Consider the following 26,545-nt stretch of genomic DNA (forward strand, 5'->3'; position numbering starts at 1 on the left):
AATGCTATTATTAGGCCTACTATTATTATTAGTGTTATTATTATTTAGTAGTTATAGTATTGGTGTCATTACATTTTTATTAATATTAATCGCATTATTGCATAATCTCAGTAAAGTTATACTTACAGAGTCTTTATCATGTCTAAGATACCACGCGGTATACGCGGTATTGCGGGAATTGGTAAAATTACATTGCTTGCAAGTTTGTGCATTAATGGTTGTGCCCTGCCTGTAAGCATGGACAGTATGATTTCGTCGTTGTGGTTTTTGATGTCGAACGGGTTTGTCTATAGTGTTGTGGTGGGTGTGTGTGGGAGGGGAGAGGGGGTGGGTGAGAGCAGTGGCAGCGATAAGTGTGTGTGTGTGTGTGGGGGGGTATCATGATTTTAGGCATGAGCAGCGATACAGGGGGGGGTGCATGGGGAAATGACCCCAAAGATCTTAGCCCATCCCCTATAGTTGCCTCCCCAAAGTAAGCAATTTTCACGTTCACTGTTGCCATTTATTTGTTCACTGACCATGATGTTTTTCAAAGTCAATATTTTGTGTGCAATTTCTTTTAGATGTGTTCAATCTTGTATGTTTTGAATTGTAATTTTACATGTAATTTGGCCATTTGGCCACGATATGTGATAAAATAAAATACCGATAATAAAAATAAGCTAAAATAATAATAAACTAATATAGGCCTAAAGGCTATAAAACACAGTGGCTCCGGAACCGGGGGCAGGGCACCCGCAATAATTTTGGTGTCTATGGAAAAGTACCATTGCCCCCCCCCCCAATAATTTGGGCCAGGCATCCCCCCCCCCCTGTTGTTTACATCTTCCGGAGCCTCTGATACATGATAATATTGTATAGAATATTTAAGCAAACTTGGTCAACATAAACAGCAGTTCAGTGCAGTTGACCTTAACCAGTCGACATTGACCTTAATAACCCGGGCTTAATAATTAAATTAACCATGACCAAATGACGGTCGCTCCACGTCCGTATACGGTGCGTCATAGTGATAAAAGCTTGGAAACCTTCCAGCCTCCTTCCCGTGTTAAGATGCCGGTTGTTAGCTGTTGTTATGTTAGAACGGAACCTCGATCTGTAATTTATGATATTAGTCCTGTTTTATAGCTTTTATATTATTCGCACCACCATCCCACACCATAAGACTGTAGAAGGGATCCACTGAAAAATGGTAAGCTTATAGGCCTATTTACTATTTCTAGGTACTGTCTCAGTCAGACGTCTGTATAGCAGCAGTTTCCAAATACTGATAGGCCTATTATGAATGAAACGGCAATGCATTTCCGCGCACTTGTCCGACTTATATGAAGTAAATGTCACCATTAGCTACCATTTTCGCCTATAAATGATAAGCACTAAAATATTATACAACCATATTAACTTCGGTCAATGCCTCATTACTTGACCTTGAAATAGTCAAAATGACTTCCATTTGCACTGTATAGGTTAAATATAATTGAAATTGAAAATATAATGCGTTGACATCTTTATGTGGAAACAATGCCACCATTAAAATGGTGGCATTTTTTTCATTTTGAAAAAAATGTATCCAGATATAAGCGAAATAATACCTGACCTTGAATTATTCAAAATATAATGACTTTCATTTGCATATTACAGCTTAAAATCATGTAAAAACATGTTTTTTAAATGCGTTTTAACATGTACAGTACATATATGGTAAAAGGTCAGGTATCAGGTAATGAGCTATATTGACTGAAACTCATCAGTTTGTATATTTTGCTTATATCTGGATACATTTTAAGCAAAATGGTGGTATTTGCTTCACATAAATATATGACAAGACGTACATGTTTTTTAAAGAATTTTCACGTGTACAGTGCAAATGGAAGCCACTTTGAAAAGCGATGAGACATTGATGACGAAAATGGTGGCATTTACCACACTCAAAGATGTCAAAGCATTATATTTTCAATTTTAACATATATACATTGCAAATGACAGCCATTTTGAATATTTCAAGGTCAAGTGATGAGACATGGACTGAAGTTAAAATGATTTTATATTTTGCTTATACATTTTAGGCGATGGCATTTACTTCACATTTATAAAGATGTCAAAACATAATACTTTTTTCGATGATTTTTAACCAAAACAGTGCAAATGGCAGCGATATTGAATATTTCAATGTCATGTGATGAGACATGGACTGAAGTTAATCTGTTTGTATATTTTGCTTATATATTTATATATTTAGGCGAAAATGGTGGCATTTACTTCAATTAATGAATTTTAGGATCTACAGTGCGCGCCTAAATATCTAGACAATTTAAAGTTTGGAAATCGGGGAAACACCAAAACTTGGCATGTGAATCCCCCCTCCCGTGCGGGGGGTCAAAATTATTTCACAGGCCTCTCATTGAACTTAGGCCTACACCATGCTCCAATTTATTATTTCCTCATTGCTCTTTATAGGAGTTTGGAAGAAGTTTAATGCAACGTGAATTTTGTTTGGAGGAAACTTCTACTCATTTGAATAATGCAAGTGGAGCAGTTCCAAAGAAAGTTTTTGACTATCAAATCAGGTGAGTTTTACCACGGTAATGCAGGATCGTTGACGAAATATGGCGATTTGACCTCTGGATGACATATGGGCGTAAACCACCAAATAACTTCTCCATTGAAAAGCACGTAGAAATCAACTTTTTTAAGCGGCGTTTTCTACCAGGCGTGACAATTTTTTCATTTTTTAACGTCATCCCTGTATTAATTAAGGACTGAAATTTCATTTTAGCTTCAATTTTAGGGAACTTTACAGATTCAGTTTTTATTAAAAATGTTGAAAAGCGACGCCGCTATTTCAACGCCAAAACTAGCATTAAAACTTGTTCCGTTAGCAGTAATTCGGACAGGGCCTACTTTTCTTGTGAAATCGATTTGTATAATTTTAGTCATTAATAGGTTAGCATCTTTCATTTAAATCAGAACATGCCAACCTCACGAAGAACATGGTCCCTAAGGACACCATATTGTCTCCAGTAGCCATATACTTTTAACCGGAACTCATCACCATTGCACCTTTCGCGCAGTGATTTGGTGTCATGCGCCGAGCCCCTGTCCAATAGGATAACCCCTGAACGTTAAATCATACTTCTGTTGACCTCAAGTTTGAGCTTAGAGTTTGCGCTTAAAATGACACCTGTAGTTTAAATTCGGGTAATTTGCCGCCTCACCTATAAATATGTTTATGACTTAACGTTCACGTCATCATCAAGTATCACATAATTGCAACAATTTATTCCGCTCCCACTGAGATAGGCCTATCAGATTTATTTCTCTTCTGGTTTCTCTTCAACAAGAGCGCAACTTAAGCGCAACCCGTTTCAGCACTTAGATTATAATGTTCCCCTAACAGTTCCCCTATTTCAACTGTGTGAGGAAAAGCAGGTTGAGATAAAGTGCCTTGCCCAAGTGCACATGTTGGCGCTGCAGGGATTCGAACCCATGCCTCGAGTAACCCCGCGATTATGAGTTAAAGTACACCGCGGTGCGGCGCCGTAGCTGCCCCTATACTGAAAAATGGCCGTGTCCCTATTCCCAGAAAAGTTTGCCCAACGTTGGTTAAGGAGGACATGTCCCAACGTTGGGTAATGTTTTGTCCAATGTTGTGTAAATTCCTTTAGCCAAACCCAATATTGGGTAAAACATCACCCAACATTTTGCCCAACGTTTGGCTGTACCTTCCTTAACCAACGCTGGGCAATATTTTCTGAGAATATAGATGTCCGGGATAGATGTGTGCTCTGTGAGTTGTTTTAATAGTAATTCGTAGTTATACCCAGTTCTCATTTTTATCACAATTTTAGTGTGATGGAAGAGCGTGAGAGAAATCCGGAACATTGGTATCGTTATGTCGTTAATGATCGCTATATGAACGCCGTAGCCAAGGTTGCTGAATTCATAGGGTGTTGCAAAGAGAACTTAGTACTGGTGGAAACCACTACTTCTGGCAAGTTTCTTTACAATTTATATTATTCGTTTTTGGAAATTATCATTCATCCAGGAAGTATTAAAACAATATAATATTTGAACTATAATCTGTAGTCATCTGGACCTACTTTTGAGTGGGAAATGTTCACGTCCAATCCTGAACGCATCATCAGTCCTACTGATCTTTTGGCGGTAAAAGTTCAATGTGAAGCGGATGTTGTTGTATCACAGGTCACCTTTGATTTCAACCTGATAGGTACCCCTCCTACCCAATGGTTTCGTTATGTTGATGACACTTGGGTGAAGCTATGTTATCGACCCTATCTACAGTGTCAACGTATCAAGTTCACACAGCTAGGAAGAACTGAAAGAAGACAAACTTGTTTGGTCACTGTGCAAAGCGAAGGCAGCTTAGAAACATCAGTATACCGCAAAGACACTCACAGATCTCATTGATCCATAAACTCGGTCATGTCGGTGTAATACGCACATTATTTCATAGAGCGGACACTATTCCCTCTAGTGAGGACGCGAAGGAACGGGAACGTGAATATCTACAAACGCCGCAAGCCAGTGAATTCCACGTATTTTATCCATGACCATCCTCTGGAGGCAGTCCCATCCGCCAAATATCTGGGTGTTGAATTCACTGACAACTTATCCTGGAACAGACAAGCAGACTGCACCAGCAAGAAAGGCATGAAATCCCTTGGTTTCCTACGACGCACCTTGAGCTGTCCCCGTGACGTCAAGACCCGTTGCTACAATACATTTGTCAGACCAGTTGTTGAGTATGCCAGCTGCGTATGGAATCCTACCACCAAGAGAAATATCACCAAGGTTGAGTCTGTGCAACGCATCATGAACGACTACTCCCGAGAAAGCAGTGTTACATCCATGCTGAATGACCTCGGATGGGAATCTCTACAACAACGAAGAGCAATCTCCAAAGCCACCATGATGTACCGAATCGTCAACCATCTCATTGACATTCCTGACAGCCAGCTGATACCCTCAAACACCACCACCAGGGGCAACTCTCAGAGATTCCATGTTCCATTCTCCCGCACAGCTTTACTGCAAGGCTCTTTCTTCCCCGACACTATCCGTCAGTGGAATGCCTTGCCCCAGGAAGTTGTTGAGTCGCCAACCCTAGACGTCTTCAAGTCTAGTGTAAATGAATGTACGAATGTACCAGAGACATTTGGACATTTCAAAACATTCATTTGACAAGAATGTTAAAATCTTGGACAGAGAAAGCAGATGGTATATGACATGTATGAGAGAGGGTCAAAGAAGCAATTTATGTGAAACGGGAGGAGCCTTCACTCAATAGGGGATGCGGCCTACGTCATAATTTGGTTCAGCGATTAGGAAGATACCTCTCAGGTTGAAGTCAAAGGTGACCTGTGATACAACAACATCCGCTTCACAGATCAAAGATCTTTCATCTTCAGAAGATCAGCAGGGCGGATGATGCGTTCAGGATTGGATGTGAAAATTTCTCACTCAAAAGTCAGTCCAGTTGACTAGATAGTTCAAACATTATTATATAATTTATATTATTGTTAATTCCAGCCAGGTAAAACAGGAGAAAGAAAGGCAAATAAACATGTTAAACAAAGAAGAAAACAAATGAACAAAGGCCCAATCATTCGGACATTAATAATTTTGAAGGCCTGTGCCTAAGCCTATTAAAAACAATATTTTAGAAAAGATTTTTGTCAAAGAACGTTGACCTTATATTAAATCTCGTAATTCTATGTTTTAGGAATAAATGCCGTTGCCAAGGCAATGTCATGGGAAGCAGGCGATGCCATCTTATGCACTGACCACACATACGGGGCCAACATCAACTTAGTTCAGCATGTAGCCAAGGAAAACAAAGGTAGTGCCTATTGTCTATGACCGTGTGACCCTGGAAGAAATTCCAGGGTTAGAGTTAATGAACTAATAGTTAACAATAAGTTTGGCATATTAAGGTGGATGACTTGCATGACTTCGGCAATATTTATACCAGACTTCGTAATTGGGGGGGCGATTTATGGTACGAGGGGTGAAGTCTACTGTACACATACGTGACACTTCTCAATCTTCAAGCAAGGGGTCCTGGCTGAAATGTATGTATCACAACAAAGACGCAAAAGCAGCAACAATTTGCTTACTCATGTTAATTCTTAGCACAAGTACAGTATAGGATTTATCTTACTCATAGTCGAGCACCTTTAGATAAAGAAAGATAACAATATCCCCCACTTACATGTCATCTGGTAACTACTGCAGATGGGACCTTCTTACATTAGATCCTTCATATACTTCATTAATCGTGTATGGAGTGCGCGGAAGGCTAGACAGGAGGTCCATTCTAACACACTACATAAATGGAGTTAGGAGAATTCCATCATTTCCGTGTATACGGTATTTCATTACTACCATCAGATTGGGGGAAATTTCGGTCGATCCATCATGTAATTATTTCCAACCTAACCCTAATCATAACCCGAATTCTAACCCTATAACCCTAACCCTAATTTCTTGTAAAATTACATGAAGGAATAACCAAAATTTCACCGCTGGTTTCTTCTGAAGTTCTGCACTATTTGTGTGTAAATGTATATGAAGAGAAATGTTACATGTATGTGGAATGATCCTTTTTACAGGTTTAGACGTAATTCAGATGCATATTCCCCTGCCACTTGAACACGAGGATGAAGTTATAAAAGCATATGCCGATGTAATCGAGAAATCCCACAAAATCAAATTAGCAATAATCGATCACATCTCATCTGCGAGTGCAATAATGTTTCCCGTTAAGAAATTGGTAGATCTTTGTCGTGAGAAAGGTGTCATGACTCTTATCGACGGAGCACATTGTCCAGGACAAGTTCAACTTGATTTGGAAAACTTAGGAGCTGATTATTACATCGGTAAGACTGTAAGGCCCATATACATGCATGATACGAGATAGCTGAACAAATATTTTCACGCGTCTGTATAGTGAACAACTCTCCAATGAAAAAGTTTTCAATAAGATTTGTAAAAAAAAAAAAGACCATGGATTTCGAAATAGAGACGTAGAAGTGTCAGGTGTGTGGTTCCGGGTTTCATGCAGGAGGTATCTCAGTTCAATAAAAAGCGTTATATATATACAATCAATCAGTGTGGACAATACTAAACCACACTGACTATCAAGCGAAAACGGAAAAGATATGAAATGAATGCTCTTACGTGTTGATAATAGATTATGTATAAGTTTAAAACAAGTCTTTAACACTCTCTTTTTTGGTTCCGCATATTTCGGAGAAACCCTTCTCCGTCATCAGCGGGTGGTAGCTGAATGTTGACTGGTTAATCGTCTACCCAATCGCAACGTTGGTGGTGTCCTAGGTATTTCCAGCAGCGGATAATAAATTCTTGAGAGTTTACGACCCCTTCCCTGTTTAGGGTGGGATTGGTCTCCTTTGTATAAACAGACGCTGAACAAACTTGTCTTCTCTACAAATGACAGTGACACCTCCCAGGTCAGGACTGTGTCATGTAATTGTGTTCTGCAACAGCTCATGTGTTAGGCCTACTCACTGTTTTGGCAGTAGGGCCTATGTATCTGATTCTCTCACCCAGGGTCCTTTTGGTTTCTTCCATGACATGATCACACACACTGCAACGGATGTCATAAATTATACCAGATTGATCTTCTATTTGAGTCTTATCTTTTTGTCAGTGGAAAATGACAGAGTAAGATCTCGTCATATTGAAAAGTTTAAGCGTCTTAAAGAATGTAAAAAACGGATTGTTGATAAATATCTCGCAAAGAGACACCCGGGAATAAATGGGTATGTGGTAAAACCGTCATATGAAACATCGGTACTCAACAAGAGTTTGAACTACGGTATGTCGTCGCGTAATGTTACTGTTGAGGATTTTATTGTAGCGAGTGAGGTTGCATGCGATAGAGTAGATGAGAAGGACAAGGATGGATAATTGAGATCTAAAGCTATACCTCAATTTTAAGTATGAAAGCAAAGTCAATAATTTGTTGAGCGACGAGAAAACGTACTCCAAATTCAAGAAATATCCTACAACCGCGTACAAAAATAAAGTGTTGAAGCTTCTAAAAGGAACTTAAGGACTAAGGGTCTATAGGTCAAATACATTCTACGACAAATTAAGAACAATAGCTAGCGTAGTTTCTTGCATATATGGCCTGTCAAAAGTTCATAAAGCCAGTATCCCAGTTTGGCCTATTACTTCTAGCATAGGCGTAGTGTGTTACAATCTGGCAGTTGGCTGATCTTATATCGGAGTAGGGAAATCACCTCATCATATCCAAAATTCACAAAACGTCATACGACGTCACAGCCCTTTTTACGACTTTGCCAGTGGCCGGTGCCCTGGAACTAATCAAAGACCTTTAGAGACTGATAACAGCTGGAAAGCGGGCACATACCTAAAGGAAATCGTCACTCGGTTTGAATTTTGTCTAACAACCACGTATTTCAAGTTAGATCAGATCTACCAACAGGATCATGGCTGCGCCATGGGACCTCCGGTTAGCCCTATTGTTGAAAACCGTTAGTCCTTTATGTGGAGTGGTTTGAACAAAAGGTACTAAAACCAGCTGACCACACTGCATATTTGGCTGCGATACGTAAACGACACTTTTGTTGTTATTGAAGCGAGTAAAGCACAGCAGTTTGCAGACCATATCGATAACCAGAACGTGGAAAGTGTCAAACAGACGGGAAAAGTCAGGAAACCAACACACACTGATCAGTATAATTTAACCATTGAGTCACACCATGTCCTTGGCACTTATATGGGTCCATATTCAGGGGAAAATTTAAGTATTACCCTGTTCTTCCATATGGCCCAGTTAAATGGCACTGCTTGAGCACAAAGTAGGTGTTATTTGAACCATGTTTCATCGTGCTGACATATAGTGGTCACAGAAGACCCTCTTGATGCTAACACAGTGGTCACAGAAGACCCTCTTGACAAAGAATGCGAAATTGGACGTGTTAAATCTGAAATCCGGCATTGATGAATTGAGGTTCTCACGCGCATGAACTAAGAAACAACCAGTAGCTACGCAAGAAAGTGTTCCTTCCTCTGCGGCAAAGAGTACATCCCACCGGACATTGCATCAAATGTGAGTTGCACCAATAGACTCAAAATAATAGAAGATCAGTCTGGTGTAATTTATCGCATCCCTTGCAGTTAGTGTGATCGAGTTTACGTGGGAGAAACCAAAAGGAGCCAGTGTGCCGAGGCGTAGTCAGGATTTATTTGGTTTATTGGGGGGGGGGGGGAGCTGGGCCGCCCACCGTGGGCGGAATTAGAGAAAATGGACCTTATTCCCCCAAAAGTGGACATTTCCCCAAAATGTTGGGCTTTTTGACCAAGAAAGCATAAAGAACCGAAATGGGCACAATTGGATCTTTCTCGACTGAAAAAGCATAACTTTTTTTTTCACCCACAACGCTCGGAAAGTGGATCATTTTGGCCTTTGGGGATTGGGGGCCCACCTGGCTTAGGCTGGCTACGCCCTGGCCTTGGCGAGACTCAAAGAGTGAGGCTATTTGCACAAAGAATGAGTCAACCCCATCCTTAACAGGGACGAAGGCCGCGAACTCTCGAGAATATATGATTCTCTACTGGAAAAACCTAGGAGAGCACTAACGTCCAGATTGGGTAGGATCAACCAGTCAACATTCAGCTACCACCCGCTAATGACGGAGAAGGGTTTCTCCGAAATATACGGAACAAATGAAGTGAGCATTGAAGACCTGTTTTATACTTTTCGCTTGATAGTCAGTGAGGTTACAGTATTGTCCACACTGATTGATTGCATATAACGGTTTGTTTTATCGAATTGGGATACCTCCTGCATGAAAGCCGAAATCACACACCACAAGAGTTATGATAAAATCATTATAATATTATTTTGACTTCCATAATTTTATAACGTTCTAGTTTTTTTTGGGATTCCATTTTGATTTTTATGTACGTGTTTTGTGTCATTTATTGAACGGCACAAATTGTTGCGGACAGTTCGTTCTCTTCAGCAAGCTAGAGTAATTTTGATGGAGAAACTTTGATAAATGCCCCACCACACCAAAATAAGTTGTTTTCCATTGCTTGCAGGTAATTTGCATAAATGGATGTTTTGTCCCCGTGGTTGCGCGTTACTATGGATACATCCCAGTCATCACGATACCACGCATCCAATCATTACCAGCGCCAGCATATTCCATACCAATCTTCAACAAAGGTAAGAATAGGAAACATCTATTGTAATATGAAGGTATGATCCAGGGGGTGTGCACCGCCTCCTCTAACTGAAAGGAAATAAGGAAATTATATTTTAATTCTTTTCTATAATTCATGCAATTAGGAGTTACACATTTTTGTTATAATTGCAGAAGAGGGGTAAACAATTACCAATCACAATGTTTACCCATTCCACTTCTAACCTCCTCAACAAGTTTGCAAAGTTTTTTCAAACGTATATATCTCAAAATATTTGTGACATGTTCATATCGTGGTGCATATCAATGGACAGCTAATTTGTTCCCCTTTACAATGGCTCCACATTTGAAACAATCACATTTTTCATGCCTGAGTACACGTCTTGTGAATGTACTGAGGTCTCAAACAGAATGTGCCACATTGACCATTATTCTGTGCTCAAACAGCACTAGTGACTAACCTCAACAGTGGGTGGAAAAACCATACGCAGCCACAACACCCTGGCACGTCCTCCTCATGCTGCTCACCAGCCTGGTCACACGTTTATGGCATTTCATTCTTTAACCAGGATTCGTCGCAGGTCATTCCATGTGGTTGCATTGGCTACTCTGGCACCCATAGCACGACTAAGTTGGTCCCACAAGTCACGGTACAATCGGGTTGAGGTCTGGGCTGATGGCAGGCCATTTCATTCTCTCGACTCCCATATTCTGTAGGTAGTTATTGATTACCCTGGCGCAGTGGGGGTGAGCGTTGACATCTTGAAGGATTGCATTAGGTCCCAGATTGCGAAGACATGGGATTGAAGCTTGCTGCACAGAATAATGGTCAATTTGGCACATTCTGCCAAGAAGACACTTCATTCACAAGATGTGTACTCAGCCGTGAAAAAGGTGATTGTTTCAAATGGGGTGTCATTGTATAGGGTAATAAACAAGCTATTCATTGATATGCAACACGATATGAACATGTCACAAATTATCTGAGATGTAGATCCAAACTTTTGTTGAGGAGTTTAGTTCTTCTTTGACCTATATTTAAAGCAACGTATACGGGTAACCGCCTTGCAGTGGCGTAGCCAGCACATTTACAGGGGGGGGGGGGGCAAGACAAATTTTAAGGGGAGGGGGAACCTTTTGGAGACAAAATCAGTTAATGTTACAAATGCGCGCGAACAATTTGCCATATTAAAGCCAAACTGGTGAAATATGGTACAGAAAGTGAATAAATTCGCGCGAAGCGCGGAAAAATTGACACTTTTTAGGTTAAAATGGCAAAATATAATGTAAATTTGGTCAGAAACACAAAAAGGTCTTAAATGTTGGGGCAGTCACCATCCCACAGGGGCAAGGGGCAAGACTTTTCACAGGGCTGCACCCCCCTTGGCTACGCCACTGCCGCCTAGTACTAATGTAATCGTTTTATTTTGTCGTTTTTGGATGCTTTTTTTTCAGGTTTTCTCAGCAAGCCACTCGAGACCCTATACCATATCTAACCGCACCCAAAGCCATAGAATTCTGTCTCAGTCTCGGTGGACTTGTAAGTGAAGTGGCATTGTTATTATTTTATGTAGACATAGGCCTAATTATTATCGTCGATAAAACACTATCAGCATGAGCCATCTATTTATATGGCTAACTAATGATCGCATTTCCAATGCCACATTCGGGTTTTTACGTCCAAAATTTGGGAAGAAGGTTTACTTTTAACACCCTTGTAAAAAACCTAAATTCCATTCGCTCTAAGAGTGAAGGTTTTGACTGGATGTGTTTACTAATTTAATGGGTTACCTCACTGATACCACAAGTTCCAAAGGGGTACTCAAGAAGTCATAATAATGATAAGAGACTGAAAACAATTTTACGTATTTTAGTCTAAAATACTATGCCATTTTATCAGTTGTTGACAGAAAACCTCTCTAGTGTGCAGTAGTGTGGTTTGGTTTTGATCAATATTGGGAATTGTCAACTCCCAAAAACCTTCATAGTTAGAGCAAATGGACAGTTCCTTATCATTGTAGCATGGAAAATGTATCATCCCTGCCATGTTACATACGTAAGAACCAATGTTAGGAAATGGTTTTCACCCTTTTCCAAACTTCGTTCCAATTTTTGAACCACTGTTTGTATAACTTTTAGATATTATCAGCCCACCCGATACACACATATGTAGATATATAATACATTGTGTCAATACGGCCGTATTGGCACGGTAGATGCCTTGCTGGGATGGATATTCTGTATTACAGCATACATATGGTCACGGTGTACCCCGTGGTCAAAATACCACGTACTTTATTAGAGTATTAGCCTCCTCTGTTGGTAATAATATATACACATGCGCCCCTTCAAAATTAAGGTCGATCTTTATTTTATTTTTCTCCTCCCCAAGAAACTCGCCCTCATTCTTTCCCTCTTTCATCCTCACAGGATGCTATCGTAGCACGCAACAGCAAACTCGTCAAATGGGCCGCCTCTATGTTATCTGAAGCTTGGACCTCTACATGCCTACCAATTCCTATTTCAATGAGGGCGCCGTTCATGATACTGATCGGTCTTCCAGATACAAAAGTCACACGGCAATATGAGCTCGAAGCCAAAGAACTCAAATGCCCAACTTTAATGAAAGTAATATATGAAAAACATCGTGTTTTCACAGCAATATCTTACTTTATGGGAAAACTGTGGTGTAGAGTTTCAGTACAGGTTCACAATTGCCAAGAGGACTACTATAAACTAAGGGATGCCATTCTGGATGTTCTTAAAGACGAACCATGAAACCTGGAAACCACTTTCTGAAAAAAAATATACTGTAACTAATATTTTGGTTCTCATTCCCTCTCTCTTCTATTTGTGGGATTAGTCCGATTTTTTAGATAAAAAAAAACGTTGGAATGCTTCAGGATAACATGGGGTCACTTTCAAGTCTATTGTGGTACTCTAGGAGGTTATCCCCAGAATCTTACAGTTGGATAAAATAAAACAAAAGGAAACATCGCGTTTTTCTCAAGTACTGTTGGAAATGACAATTTCCATTAGAAGAAGAAAAAAAAACCAACCGACCTCAATCGTCAATTCATGAAAATCCCCCGGACGAGAACCCCATAAATTAATTTTAGTTATTTTGTATGCTTTTACTGATGTAGACTTTCCTTGCTTGACCATAAAGAGGTCAAATGCGAAACGCAATACAGGGTGGTGACAACAGGAATTTTGAAACTTTAAAATTAGAGATAGCGGACCTTATTTGAAATTAGAGATAGCGGACCTCATTTAAAATTAGAGATAGTGGACCTTATTTAAGATTAGTGATAACGAACCTTAGGTATAGCGAACCTTAATCGAAATTAGTGATAACGAACCTTAGAGATAGCGAACCTTAATTAATTAGGGATAGCGAACCTGAAACAAAATTAGTGATAGCGAACCTTAGGTATAGCGGACCTTTATTGGAATTAGTGATAATGAACCTTAGAGATAGCGAACCTTCAATAAATTAGTGATAGCGGACCTTATTCAAAATTAGTGATAGCGAACCTTATTTTAAATTAGTGATAGCGAACCTTATTCAAAATTAGCGAACCTTAGAACTAGCGAACCTTATTCTAAATTAGTGATATCGAACCTTAGAAGTAGCAGACCTTTTTTTTAGGTATAGCGAACCTTTTTCTCTATTAGAGATAGCGGGATTCTGATCTCCATAGACTTTACACGTTAGTGATAGCGAACCTTAGAGATAGCGAACCTTAGAGATAGCGGACCTTAGAGATAGCGGGATGTCACCCACGTCACGCGCCGCTCATCAGAATGTGCAATGTTTTAAAAAGTTTTTAAAAACGTTTCTTTTCCCAAAGGTTTAAGCGGTAGTCATTTGTTTTAATTTGGGCTACTTTTATGTATGTTGGTTTTTAATGATGTTTCATATAAATACAATGGTTTTAACATTATAATAATTTATTCTTTTGAATTTCCATGCAGATATGTTTATGTATATTTTTGTTGTTGAAGTTGATAATATTGCCATTTTTTTATATGGCTTTTTCCGCTTTTGATATGTATTTATTGTAAAATAGTATTGCAAACTACAGGAAATGGACTAAACCAATAGATATAACATTTCATACATGTATTTATTCACCTGGCTTCACTCGAGATATATTCATGGCAGCGGCCATTGATTGTAGTGTTGTGTGGTCTTTCATTTAGGCATGGGCGTAACGATATTACATCTCTCCCTTCTTTTTGAGAGAGTCGTTGTTCATGAGCATGAAATGGAATAGAGAGTGTTTGTGCAAACATGGATGAATGTAATGTGAATGTAGATCACCTGTTGTGATGCGTAAAGTATACATGTATGTGGAGAACAACAACGCTGGCATGATCAACATGCCCTTAACAGAAATATTGCTTAGTATAGCAGCAGCTAGTCTAATGTCAACAGGTTGCTTTGTATAATGGCCATGCGTTTTGAACTGAACACCCAAAAAGGGTGGTGGTGTCACACTTTTCGCCACGATCGTTTTGTTTTTTGAGCATATCTTTGAAAGTAAAGAAGCTATGGCAATAAATTTGGTAGCAAATGAAAGCTAATATATTAATGATGAACTATGGAAAGTTACATGAAGGTATCTTGAACAGAAGCAGAATGGCATTCAATCCAATGACCCAAGTCAGGGGTGGTGGAGGCAGCGGCTCATGAGGCAGCGGCTCACTATGTGCAAACTCAATGGGAAATTTCATTTTTGGTGCCGCGCAGTGCAAAAATGTTGAAATTTTCTTTAAAAACTAGTGTATATTAATAAATTTGGTATCAAAAGAAAGCTGACATTGTTATCTGATATTTTATTCTGTAAAATAGTTGAAACAATAAACTGCCTTGAGCTAATGATAGGGGCAAGTGCTTTGAACTCAACATCTAAAATGGGTGAGTGGCGTCACATTTGTCACTGTGGTCATTAGTTTTTTTAATGTATCATTGGAATAAAAATAGATTTGATAGTAAATTTGGTATCAAATGACAGCTAAAACACCATTATTAATTGTGGAAAGGTGTCAGTAAGATATCTTGAACATCTATAGAATGGGACTCAATCCAATTGGCCAAGGCAGGGGTGGTGGAGGTAGCGGGGCACTCTGCACAAAACTGTAAGCCACGTTTTCATTTTGGGAGCCTCGTAGTCGGTGTGCAAATATGTTGCTATTTTCCTTAAAAATGAGAGTTGATCAATAAATTTGGTATCAAAAGAAAGCTGACATTATTATCCACACTTGTATTTTGTACAAAGTTAAAATAGTTAGCTGCTTTAGGGTATATGATAGGCCAATGTCCTCCAAGACAATAAGAAAAATTAATTTTATTTTGGTCACTTTTTGAAGGGTTGTATCATTTTACAAAAGTGATAACCCCCATACATTTATATATTGCAGGAAAGACCTTACTATGATCTATTAGAAAATGACATAAAATAAGATGCAGGGTAACACAGAAATGTTAGTGACATTATACCTTTGTACCACTGTCAGTTGATGTTTTGTCTCATTCACATAAATGTAGCATTTGAACCTTACATCTGACAGTATTTCTGAGTCTCTTGTTGGATTCCTTGTTCAATTTCCTTTCAGAAAATGTATACTTTTATCATGCTGGGGGGTATGGTTTGAAAAATATGGGCATTTGAAGGTGAAAGAGTGTCGCGAATTTCAAAAATCAGTGTGTGACGAAAAGTCGGCGAGGTTAAAACACATGGCCTAATAGCATCTAGTCTAAATCCAATAATAACCAACTATCACTGATGTGTAAACAAATGGTGCACACCAATATTAAGTGTAAAAAGTTCAGTCAGTTGCTACATGTAAGTACATGTATTCATGTGTGTAACAAGGTTCAGTTAGTTTTTTCTTCATTCACCAATACACTACATGACTCAAGTTTGTGTGCATATATAGTGAATGGTATTATGTTATGTAATCATTTAGACGGACCGGTGGCCTTGTATCACGTCTTGGATTACGTCTAGGGTTATTGTTGTTATTTTGTACTTGTACCGTACCGGTATCTCCTGTGTGTCTTCTTCATCACTTGTGTATGCCACTTCCTCACACTTCTCTTCCTGTCAGCTCTCCTGTATGCATCCTTACTTCTTTCTATTTTCTTGAAGTGTGACACATCTCTTGTGATTGTTTTAGTGTTGTTTGTGGCTGTTATTTGTGATCCTTTTCTATTCATCACAGTAAAGGGCATGGGGTCATAGAATGGTATCAATTTCCCTTGTTGTTGGCTTTTGACAAGTACCCTGTCTCCTACTTTGATGTCAGATTCTTTGGTGTGTCTGTGCTTGTCTGCATACTCCTTCATCCCTCTTTTTTTTTGCTTATCATTCTGTGTGATCACTTTGTGTGTGCTTGAATGGTTGACTGGTTGAAGTTTAGCTGAGACTTGTGGAAGAGCGGTTCTCATAGGTCTTCCATTAAGTGCTGTTGCTGGGGCAATACCAGTGGTTGCATGTGGTGTGGCACGGTACTGTCTAAGAAAGGTCCAGATATTTCTGTGCCAAGGTTGACCATCAGTCTCTGAGGTCTGTGCTGCTTTTTTAGTGTTCGCATGAACCTTTCAGCTTCGGCATTGGCTTCAGGCCAAAGTGGGGTGATGCGTTTATGTTTAAAGTTCAGATGTTCTGCAAAGTTGTGGAACTCATCTGATTGAAATGGGGGTCCATTGTCACTTTTGACAACCTCGGGGCCTCCATGCTCAGCGAAGATCTTATCTAGTTTTGGTATTGTCGCTTTCGCTGATGTCGATGTCAGAATTTCTACCGCTGGGTAGCGCGAATATTCGATCTACAACCACTAGAATGTAGTGACCTGATTGAAACGGCCCGCAGAAATCGATGCTTACTTTCTGCCATGGGTAGTCTGGTAGAGGACTCATTTGCAGTGGGGATCTTTGCACCTTTGGTGTCGTGGCTTGACATGGAATGCATTCTTTAATTTTCTGTTCGACTCTGGTAGCCATGTTGGGAAACCACACTTTGGTACGAAGAAGGGCTTTCGTCTTAGTTATTCCCTGGTGTCCTCGATGTGCGAGTTGGATAACACGATCTGTCAGGGACTCGGGGACAATGATGTTGTCTTGTTTGAGGACAGTCCCATCTTCTGTCACTGAGATTTCATCTCTTATATTCCAATAACACCTGTGTGTGTCCTTGACTTTGTGCATTGTGTTTGTACGATGGTGCTTTATGACAATCTGGAGTCCGATGTCATTTTTTGTTGCTTCTTGTATTTCAGCTTGTGTTATTGCCTGTGGTTTGGAGTTGGTCTTGACAAAGTTTACATATTCTTCAGCTCTTTCTGACGATCTACCTGGCTTGCCTGCTGGATCAGGATGGCGAGACATATAGTCTGCAGGATTGTCTTTGCGGCGCTGTACCGAACTTGCATGTCATAACCTTGAACCTTCAGTAGCCAGGACTTGATTCTAGCTGATGGGTCGATCTTTGGTTTGCTGAAGATCGGCACAAGGGGCTTATGATCTGTAATTACAGTGAATGGTTTCCCAAACACATAGAGATGAAGACGCTGTACAGCCCACACTATGGCAAGGGCTTCCCTCTCTATCTGACTGTATCTGGTCTCTGTTGGTTTCAAGGATCTACTCACATAACAAACATTTCTCCTCTCACCATGCTCGTCGATCTGAACCAGTATAGCGCCGAGTCCTACTGGGCTGGCATCCACCCAAATTTCTGTGTGTCTGTTTGTGTCATAATAGGACATGACTGTCTCACTAGAGAGGGCGTTCTTGAGCTGTTGCAGAGCTTCATCTTGTTCTCCTGTCCAGGTGAAGGGTGTGTCCTTGTTGATTAGTCTGCGTAACGGTTCAGTAATTGTTGCCATGTCAGGTATAAACCTTGCACTGAAGGTTGCCATGCCCAGTAGGCTACTGATTTCAGCAGCAGACTGCGGAGGTGGGGCATGTTTGAGTGCTTCGACTTTCTTGGGGTCTGGGGATACACCATGTTCCCCAAAGGTCAGACCAAAAATTCAAGATGTGTTTTACTGAATTCACATTTCTCCCTGTTGAGTGTGAGTCCTTTATCTGCTAGTCTTTGTAGCAGTTGTGTGAGTCTGGTGTCATGTTCTGATTGTGTGGGTGCATGTAATAGTATGTCATCAGATATGTTCAACACTCCCGGTATGCCTTCTAAACTCTGTCTGATGGTGTCTTGGAATACTTCGCTGGCTGAAGATATCCCAAAGTTTAAGCGCTTGTAACGTTTGAGGCCAACATGAGTTGCGAATGTAGTGATATATCTACTCTCAGGACTTAGTTCGAGTTGATGGTAGCCCGATCGTAAGTCAAGTTTTGAAAAGTACTTTGAACCATTCAACTCAGCCACAATTTCATCCAAGGTTGGTGTATCATGTCTCTCGCGGATGACCGCTTTATTCGCAGAAAGCACGCATATCAACACAGAGCCTGATGTCGCCCCTGTGATTTGGGTTTGGGTACCGCGATTAATGGGGATACCCATGGTGTTGGACCAGTGGCATCTTCAATTATGTCCTGGTCTTGAAGTTCTTGCAGTTTTTTCTCTATCTTGTCACGGAGTTGGAAGGGAATTTTGCGATGTGTCTGAGCAACAGGTTGTACTTGCTCATTTATATGGAGTTTAACAGTTACATCCTTCAACTTTCCTACTCCGTTAAAGACCTCTGGATATTGTTTAGCAATATCATTATTGATGTTGTGTACTGTGTTGATGTGAAGAAGGTTGAGATCTCTTGATGTGTATTGTCCAAGAAGATTGTTAGCTTTACCTTTCTAGCGTATATGTCTGCATCAAGTTCTCGTTCACGGTATGAATACTTGCTTGAAATACACCTATGATAGGAATGGGGTCAGTGCTGCGATATGGTGTCAACTCTATGTCTGTGTCTTGAAGCTGTATATTATGTGCTGTCTTATGTTTAATGTTGCTGTATGTTACTTCATCAATTATGTTCCATTTGCTGCCTGAATCTATACACATGCGTACTGGTGTTTTGTTGATGTTGACTGTTGTCATTGATATGTCATCATGGTCATTGTGCATGTTGTTCACAGTATGTATGCTGCTGAGAGAAAACACATGAAAGTTGTCGTCATCTGATTCTGAACTGTATTGTTTTATGTTGTGGATATCATCATACTCATCAACCCGTTTACCTGTATTATCATTCAGAGCTTTGACTCGGTCTCTCCGTGTTTGTGTTCTGTTACTACTGGTCTCTCCTGTTTGTGGTTCTTTAGATTTCAAGTTACTTGATCTTGTATCTGTCCGTTTACTACTTTGACAGGCACGGGCAAAGTGGTTAAGTTTACCGCACGATGTGCATTCTTTGCCGTGCGCTGGACATTGACCTTTATGTGGGTAATCGTATCCACAAAAGTAGCAGAGTTTGTTGGATGAGTTCATAGGTTTGCGGGGTTGAGCATATCTTGCTGCAGTGGCGGATTGAATTACCTTAGCCACTGTGCTAGGTGTAGGCGATGTGAGATTTAGGGCCCTGGTTGTGGAGAGTTCAAGGGTCCTGGCCAATTCAAGGAGTTTCTCCAGAGAAACGTCCTTCTCTAGTGCTGTTTTACGGAGGGTATCCGAGGTGCAATGGGCAATGATTTGTGTTTTTAGTTCTCTTTCAGTACTATCACCAAAGTCACAGTGGATGGCCAACTTGCGCAGACGAGTGCAGAATTGATCGACGCTCTCATCGGCGTCTTGAGTCGTTCTCGAAACATGATTGTCTCAGTATATTATGTTTTTTTGGGATTGAAATATTTCGTAAGCGCATCGATTGCTGGCTTGAGCTCAGTTGCTTGGTGCCAGTGTCTGGTAGTGTGTCGAAGATATCGTAGAGCTTCGCCGCCATAATGGAGCATGAGAGAACGCTGTCTAGCTTCTGAGTTAATATCGAAACCTACCATCGCTGTCTTGAACCGGCTGACCCACTTATCCCAGCGTATGGATAGGCTGGCAGGATCAGAGTGTGGATCAAATTCTGGTAGGGTGGGCATTGACGATGACATGATTTATTGTTTATATTTATCCAGCTCAAGTGTCAATTAACTCCAGTTTTGTGCTTAAAATATACGTGTTAAGCAGTCTTATGGCAATATTCAGATAAGAAGATAAATAGTCTAACAGATTTCTGGCGATATTCATGTACAGGGTCGTAGTTATATTAGCTGACACTCCATTTGACGATCGTCACTGCACTCTTGACTCTGTCTTGACTGTAGTCACTGTTGGACTTTGCATGGTATAGGTAAGCTTAAAGATCGTACCTGTTCATTGTGTTGTAGCGTAGGTTACAGTTTCCGCATTCGTCGCCAATGTAAAATAGTATTGCAAACTACAGGAAATGGACTAAACCAATAGATATAACATTTCATACATGTATTTATTCACCTGGCTTCACTCGAGATATATTCATGGCAGCGGCCATTGATTGTAGTGTTGTGTGGTCTTTCATTTAGGCATGGGCGTAACGATATTACATTTATGTCTCTTGTAGTTGTACATGTATTTTTATTATGTAAAGCGCATTGGACTTTGTGGAAATGCGCTCAATAAAATCCTTGCAATAATAATAATAATAATGTTGTTGTAGGATAATTTAAAAAAGAAAATCCAATGGAAAATTGCTGAAAACGGCTGCCCACAATCAACCCCCCCCCCACCCCATCAACCCATATGGTCCTATCATGGTCGCCCCCTCCCTATCCCTGCAACATATAGGATGACTCACGAGCCGCGCCGGTTTGTCCGTGGCCCTAGTTCAGATTGATACACTATTGTACGCGTGAGTTCATTCTTTTCTGCACGGCCGTTTCCATTATTAACTTAGGGAGCGATCGTTATTTATGGCAGGGGGGGAATGGGTAAATTTAGGGGGAACACGAAATTTTTTGTGATCTTGAGGGGGAACCTGAAATTTTTAGTTGAACCAGGAGGGGGATTGTTAAATTTTAAATGGAGAAAATTGGGAAAACAAGGGGAACGCGAAAATTTTGAGCGGACGCGAGGGGGAACGCTAAATTTTTTGTCGATATTTTGCCAAAACACCCATTCCCCCCCCCCCCTGCCGTAAATAACGATCGGTCCCTTATGCCCCTCTGGAATCAAGCCTTGAAAATCAATTGTATTAAACCTTTTAAAGTATCTTCAGTAGATAGTAAAAACACGCAAGAGAATGTCGGAAGACATGCCGTAATTTGCTCGATTTTGGTACTCTATGTCTATTAAGCTCCTGCATTGATTTATATGGTAATGTTAAAATTGAAATAACAGTAGATAAGAAAAATTCAACATTATAGGCAATTACCAAAATAGACCTTTAGTATAGGCCTACTATATAGCACCACTATCTTACTATAATTTGCCTTATGTTGTTTGCGTGTATGTATGTGTGTTAAAGGCTCCGCCAGTTTTGATCCGAGCCTCGCCAAATTCGCACGGGGATGCAGAAAAATACGGGAGTGTCGTAAGCTACCTTCGGTCGAAATCGGAGGTCGAAGGTCAAAGGTCAAATTTTAAACTTGGTCCGATTGGGCTGTAATTCATACAGGAGATCAAGGAAAATACGGGAGTGTCCTAAGCTACCTTCGGTCGAAATCGGAGGTCGAAGGTCAAAGGTCAAATTTTAAACTTGGTCCGATTGGGCTGTAATTCACACTGGAGATCAAGGAAAATACGGGGAGTGACCTAAGCTACCTTCGGTCGAAATCGGAGGTCGAAGGTCAAAGGTCAAATTTTAAACTTGGTCCGATTGGGCTGTAATTCATACGGGAGATCAAGGAAGGATTTCTTTTAGAATACCCTACCACTGTAGATTTTCAATGGGGTCTTTTATGAACGACACATACACATACACTGTGAATGTAAAAAATGGTAGGGTATTCTAAAAGATACGGGGAGTGACCTAAGCTACCTTCGGTCGAAATCGGAGGTCGAAGGTCAAATTTTAAACTTGGTCCGATTGGGCTGTAATTCTTACGGGAGATCAAGGAAAATACGGGGAGTGTCCTAAGCTACCTTCGGTCGAAATCGGAGGTCGAAGGTCAAAGGTCAAATTTTAAACTTGGTCCGATTGGGCTGTAATTCATACGGAAGATCAAGGAAAATATGGGGAGAGTACCATGAGATATGCGCGCATCCGTTTTCGCGTATGGACCACAACTCTGCAGGCAGAACTACTTAATCGTTTAACTTGATCTTCAGTAGATAGCACTACTGGAGACTAATACAAGTCAAATTATTTTGTTGTTTTATTATATACATAAAACTATATTCTATAGTTCTAGTCATAATCACATATTCTTTGATGTAGCACCAGCTAAAAATTTTAAACATACATTTTTGTGTTAGCAGTGTGGAGGGGACAGTGACAGACCCTCTCTGACATTATAAAATGCCTTGTCCTAACACAAGTGCGCGGAGGGGACAGTGACAGGCCGTCTCTGATATTACAAAATCCCAACTTTATTTAGTATTTTGTAGATGAAGATGAAGATGTAGACAGGCTGTCTCTGACATTACAAAATCTCCCGTCCTAACTTGTTCAGTGCGGAGAGGACATCGGACAGTGACAGCTGACAGGCCGTCTCTGACATTACAAAATCCCCTGCCCTAACTTTGATCAGTGTGTAAGGGACAGTGATCGACCGTCTCTGACATTACCAAATCCACCTGTGCTCCCTCCTGGGTGCTAGGAACTGGAACCAGTTCAATCTATTTGTTTCATATAGGGTGCATAAACACATTTCATTTTTGTGAGCAATATTGAACTCATTTCTTTTCTTCTTTTTTTCATGTAAGAAATATGACCCAGAAAAAAGAACTAAGCAATATGAAATTAATTAAACATTTTGGATTTTAGTTTGACAAAACCAAGTGAATATTTGGTACTCACTACAATATTTCGTCCTACTTATCGGAGGACTTCATCAGGTATGACTGATATGGTCATCTGATCTGCTTTCCAAGTCTGCAAAAGAGACTAAGCAACTCCGAAACCACTCAAACTTGTTTCCGGGAAAGTGGATCAAATGACTATATCAGTCATACCTGATGAAGTCCTCCGATGAGAAGGGCGATATACCCCGGGCGATATATTGTAGTGAGTACCAAATATTCACTTGGTTTTATCAAGCTAAAATCCAAAATGTTTATTTACTGAACAAACCTGACAGGGAGGTAAATAAGGATAATTTACTGGGTGGGCAATTAAATTTATTTTTGCCCTCAAATTAGGGAAAATAAGTAGAATTTGGTGTTGATGTAAAGTGGATTTTACCCTTCCTCTAGATGCATGCATCTCATGCTGGTATTACTTATTAGCATATTCATATTGCAACTCAAATTTTCAGGATTTTACTTTCTCATTAATATCTACCACCACACAGAAAAAGAAAAAAATTGAAGAGGTGCTGCGGTGCACATCCCTGGAGTTGACATGGAATGGCTCATGTATTCTTTCAAGTTTCAACATTTAAAGTTTAGATTGATTGCAGGAAATTGTCGTCATAATTTTAATACAGTTACCTATTTGTGCATGCTAAAAGAAATGAGCAATAGCCTGGATTAATCTTCAAATAATGTTTCAAGTCTATGAAAAAACACGCCTCATATGTGGCTGGATCGCCAAGCGAATGAGCCGTAAACTCGCAAACTTCATTTCGAGCTACAGGTGAAAATATATGCAAATCTCAGTATTTTGGCGAAGTTGAGATTTTTGCAGATTTTAAATGTTTAAGCTTTCTTCTAAACACTTACAAAGTTTTATTTTAAAGAAATAAGTGGAAATATGAAATAATCTACATTTTCTGAGGCCCGTCTGATGAATGGTCATTATGCTTCCCTAACTTTGAACACGTTTTGCTCAGTTTCGCGTTTTGATTCATGACAACCTATAACAAGCCATAACTTCGCTTCTGATTGTCATATGAAGTTCATTGAGGTGTCATTTTAATCCCTGAAACATGCTCTTTGCAACTATGCAAAAATGTAAAAATGACCAGAGGGAGACTTTACGGCTTATTCGAGGTGTCCAGGCACATATAAGAATCCAAATTTATGGGCTCAATGAATTCTTTCAGGTTTTGTGTGGATATTGCTAAAATAATATTAATATTTGGCTTCCAATATACCATTTTGTACTGTGTGATATTTATTCCTACTCAAAGTTGCAAACATGGCAAATGAATAAATTGACAGATGTTCGTGTCACTTTCATTATTCAACATCACTTTCAAAATGCAAGTTGAGTTCAAGAGGTGCACCATGATACTAGTTTTATGATAATTATTATATGGTGCCCAATTTTTTGTGGGCAAAATAATTAACTGGGTGGGCACTTTTGGGCAATGGGGAAGTTGAATTTACTGGGTGGGCAAAATAATTTACTGGGTGGGCAAATGCCCACCCATTTAACATGTTATTTACCTCCCTGAAACCTGATGAATCTATTCAATGAAATTAATTACATTTAGCCTGCTTCAATCAGTGGCGCGCAATTTTTTTTCAGGGGGGCATTGAGTGGGCAAAGTGAATTTCAGGGCAAAATCAACATTTTGCACAAAATTGCCATAAATTGGACATTTTTAAGTAATTTTGGGTTTTTTACTGGGGGCAACAGGGGGAAAGAGTTCTGACTGGGGGGATTTGCCCCCTCATGCCCGCCATGGTGCCGCCACTGGCTTCAATTGGTCTTTCTAATTTTTGCATTTAACCACTTCGCAACTGATTTGAGTCATTTGACTATAAATATATATGCGGTTTGAAGTATGCTTTACTTATATATCCACGACATAAATATTGAAAACTACAATCAAATTATGTTTTTGTTTGGCCAATACATATCCCCGTGGGGTTCACTCCCATTGTGGCCTGTACACCATCCGCGATAATAAAAACGTGTAAAAAGGGTAGCTTTTCGTGGGTAGGCACGATACCAGCGTTTCGTGTTTAGGGTGTCAAAAACATGAAAAATTGGAAAATAGGGTAGCAAAATTACAATTGCTAATACGCGGAAATGAAATTTAGGGTATGAAATTTGATACAAGGAATAAAATCCCTGTTTAGGGTGTGAAAACAGGCGAGGGTTACCTGTTTAGGGTATTGTTTTAGCCAAGGGTTAAATCCTTGTTTAGGGTGCTTTTCAAAAGTTGATTATCGCGTGCGGATGGTGTACAGGCCACAATGGGAGTAACCCCCCCTGTACATATCACACACACTCTAGATTGCAGCAAGTTGTCATACAAAATTTATAATTATTGCAATAAAACTTCTAATATAATTACACGATTTCATTGACATCTCCATTGGCAAAAACACACACCAGTAATAGTTAAATTGAAGAAATAACAGATGGAGGCTTCACAAGTTCAAAGTGCTAAGATTTTTAAAAATAAATCAAAAGTGTTATACAAAATTGAAAATGATTCAAGTCATTGCCTATTTTGTTTATTGCGCCAGTTTTCTGGTCAAATCTGCAATGTCTCACATCATTGTATTTGGTAAGAAAGATGGAGTTTTGAAAGTTGCACTTTGGTCCACATCTATTCAACTCTCACAAAGCATGCACAATGTAACAGAATGTTACTTAAATTTTAAAAGTCTTAGTGGGGACTTAGAACTTGTGTACTCTTTATCTGATGGCTTCTGTGAGATTTTGGCCCTAAATTATGCTCCAGGTGCACATACTCCTGGAGCATGAATAATCTGGAGTAATATTCTAAGTCCAACATAATCCAGGAGCATGTTTTGAATGCACAGTGCTCCAGGAGCATGTTCTGAATGCACAATGCTCCAGAAGCATATACCAAATATGCTCCTGGAGCAGTGTACATTCAAAACATGTTCCTGGAGTATTAGACTTAGAATATTACTCCAGATTATTCATGCTCCTGGAGCAGCTGTTCAGTCCTGGAGCATCTACTCCTGGAGCATAATTTCGGGCCAAAATCTCACAAAAGCTATCTAATGGTGAGGCATCATATTAAAGATGGGTGATCAGATTTTTTGATATTGTGTTTTGTCCTCACATTGACACCTGTACCAAAATAATCTGATTTCCTAGTTTTGGGCCCAGTTTTGAGTTTAATTGCACGAGCAGTTTTGATATTAGAAGCAATTTTTAAGTCAAATTATCTCTATCTTTTGACAACTATTACATTACAAAATGTAAAAAAAAACTACTTGGAAGAAGCATTAATTAATAAGGATGCTGAAGTGGAAACATATTTGTCTTGCTGATTTTGGTATCAGGTGATGCTGGGACTGTTT

The 26,545-nt window shown here is 39.8% G+C and overlaps 1 protein-coding gene across 1 annotated transcript; it reads left to right on the forward strand.

The window, feature by feature from the left end:
- Window positions 1–1,006: 1,006 nt before the first annotated feature.
- LOC140138099 (uncharacterized) lies at window positions 1,007–14,277 on the forward strand. Its single transcript, XM_072159990.1, has 8 exons — window positions 1,007–1,192; window positions 2,458–2,567; window positions 3,849–3,991; window positions 5,744–5,860; window positions 6,633–6,899; window positions 10,117–10,243; window positions 11,676–11,760; window positions 12,651–14,277. Exons 1-8 carry the CDS (start codon window positions 1,190–1,192, stop codon window positions 12,996–12,998), a joined length of 1,200 nt encoding a protein of 399 aa, XP_072016091.1. The 5' UTR covers window positions 1,007–1,189; the 3' UTR covers window positions 12,999–14,277.
- The last annotated feature ends 12,268 nt before the right edge of the window (window positions 14,278–26,545 follow it).

Source organism: Amphiura filiformis, chromosome 17 (assembly GCF_039555335.1).
Source record: "Amphiura filiformis chromosome 17, Afil_fr2py, whole genome shotgun sequence".
NCBI classification, from domain to species: domain Eukaryota; kingdom Metazoa; phylum Echinodermata; class Ophiuroidea; order Amphilepidida; family Amphiuridae; genus Amphiura; species Amphiura filiformis.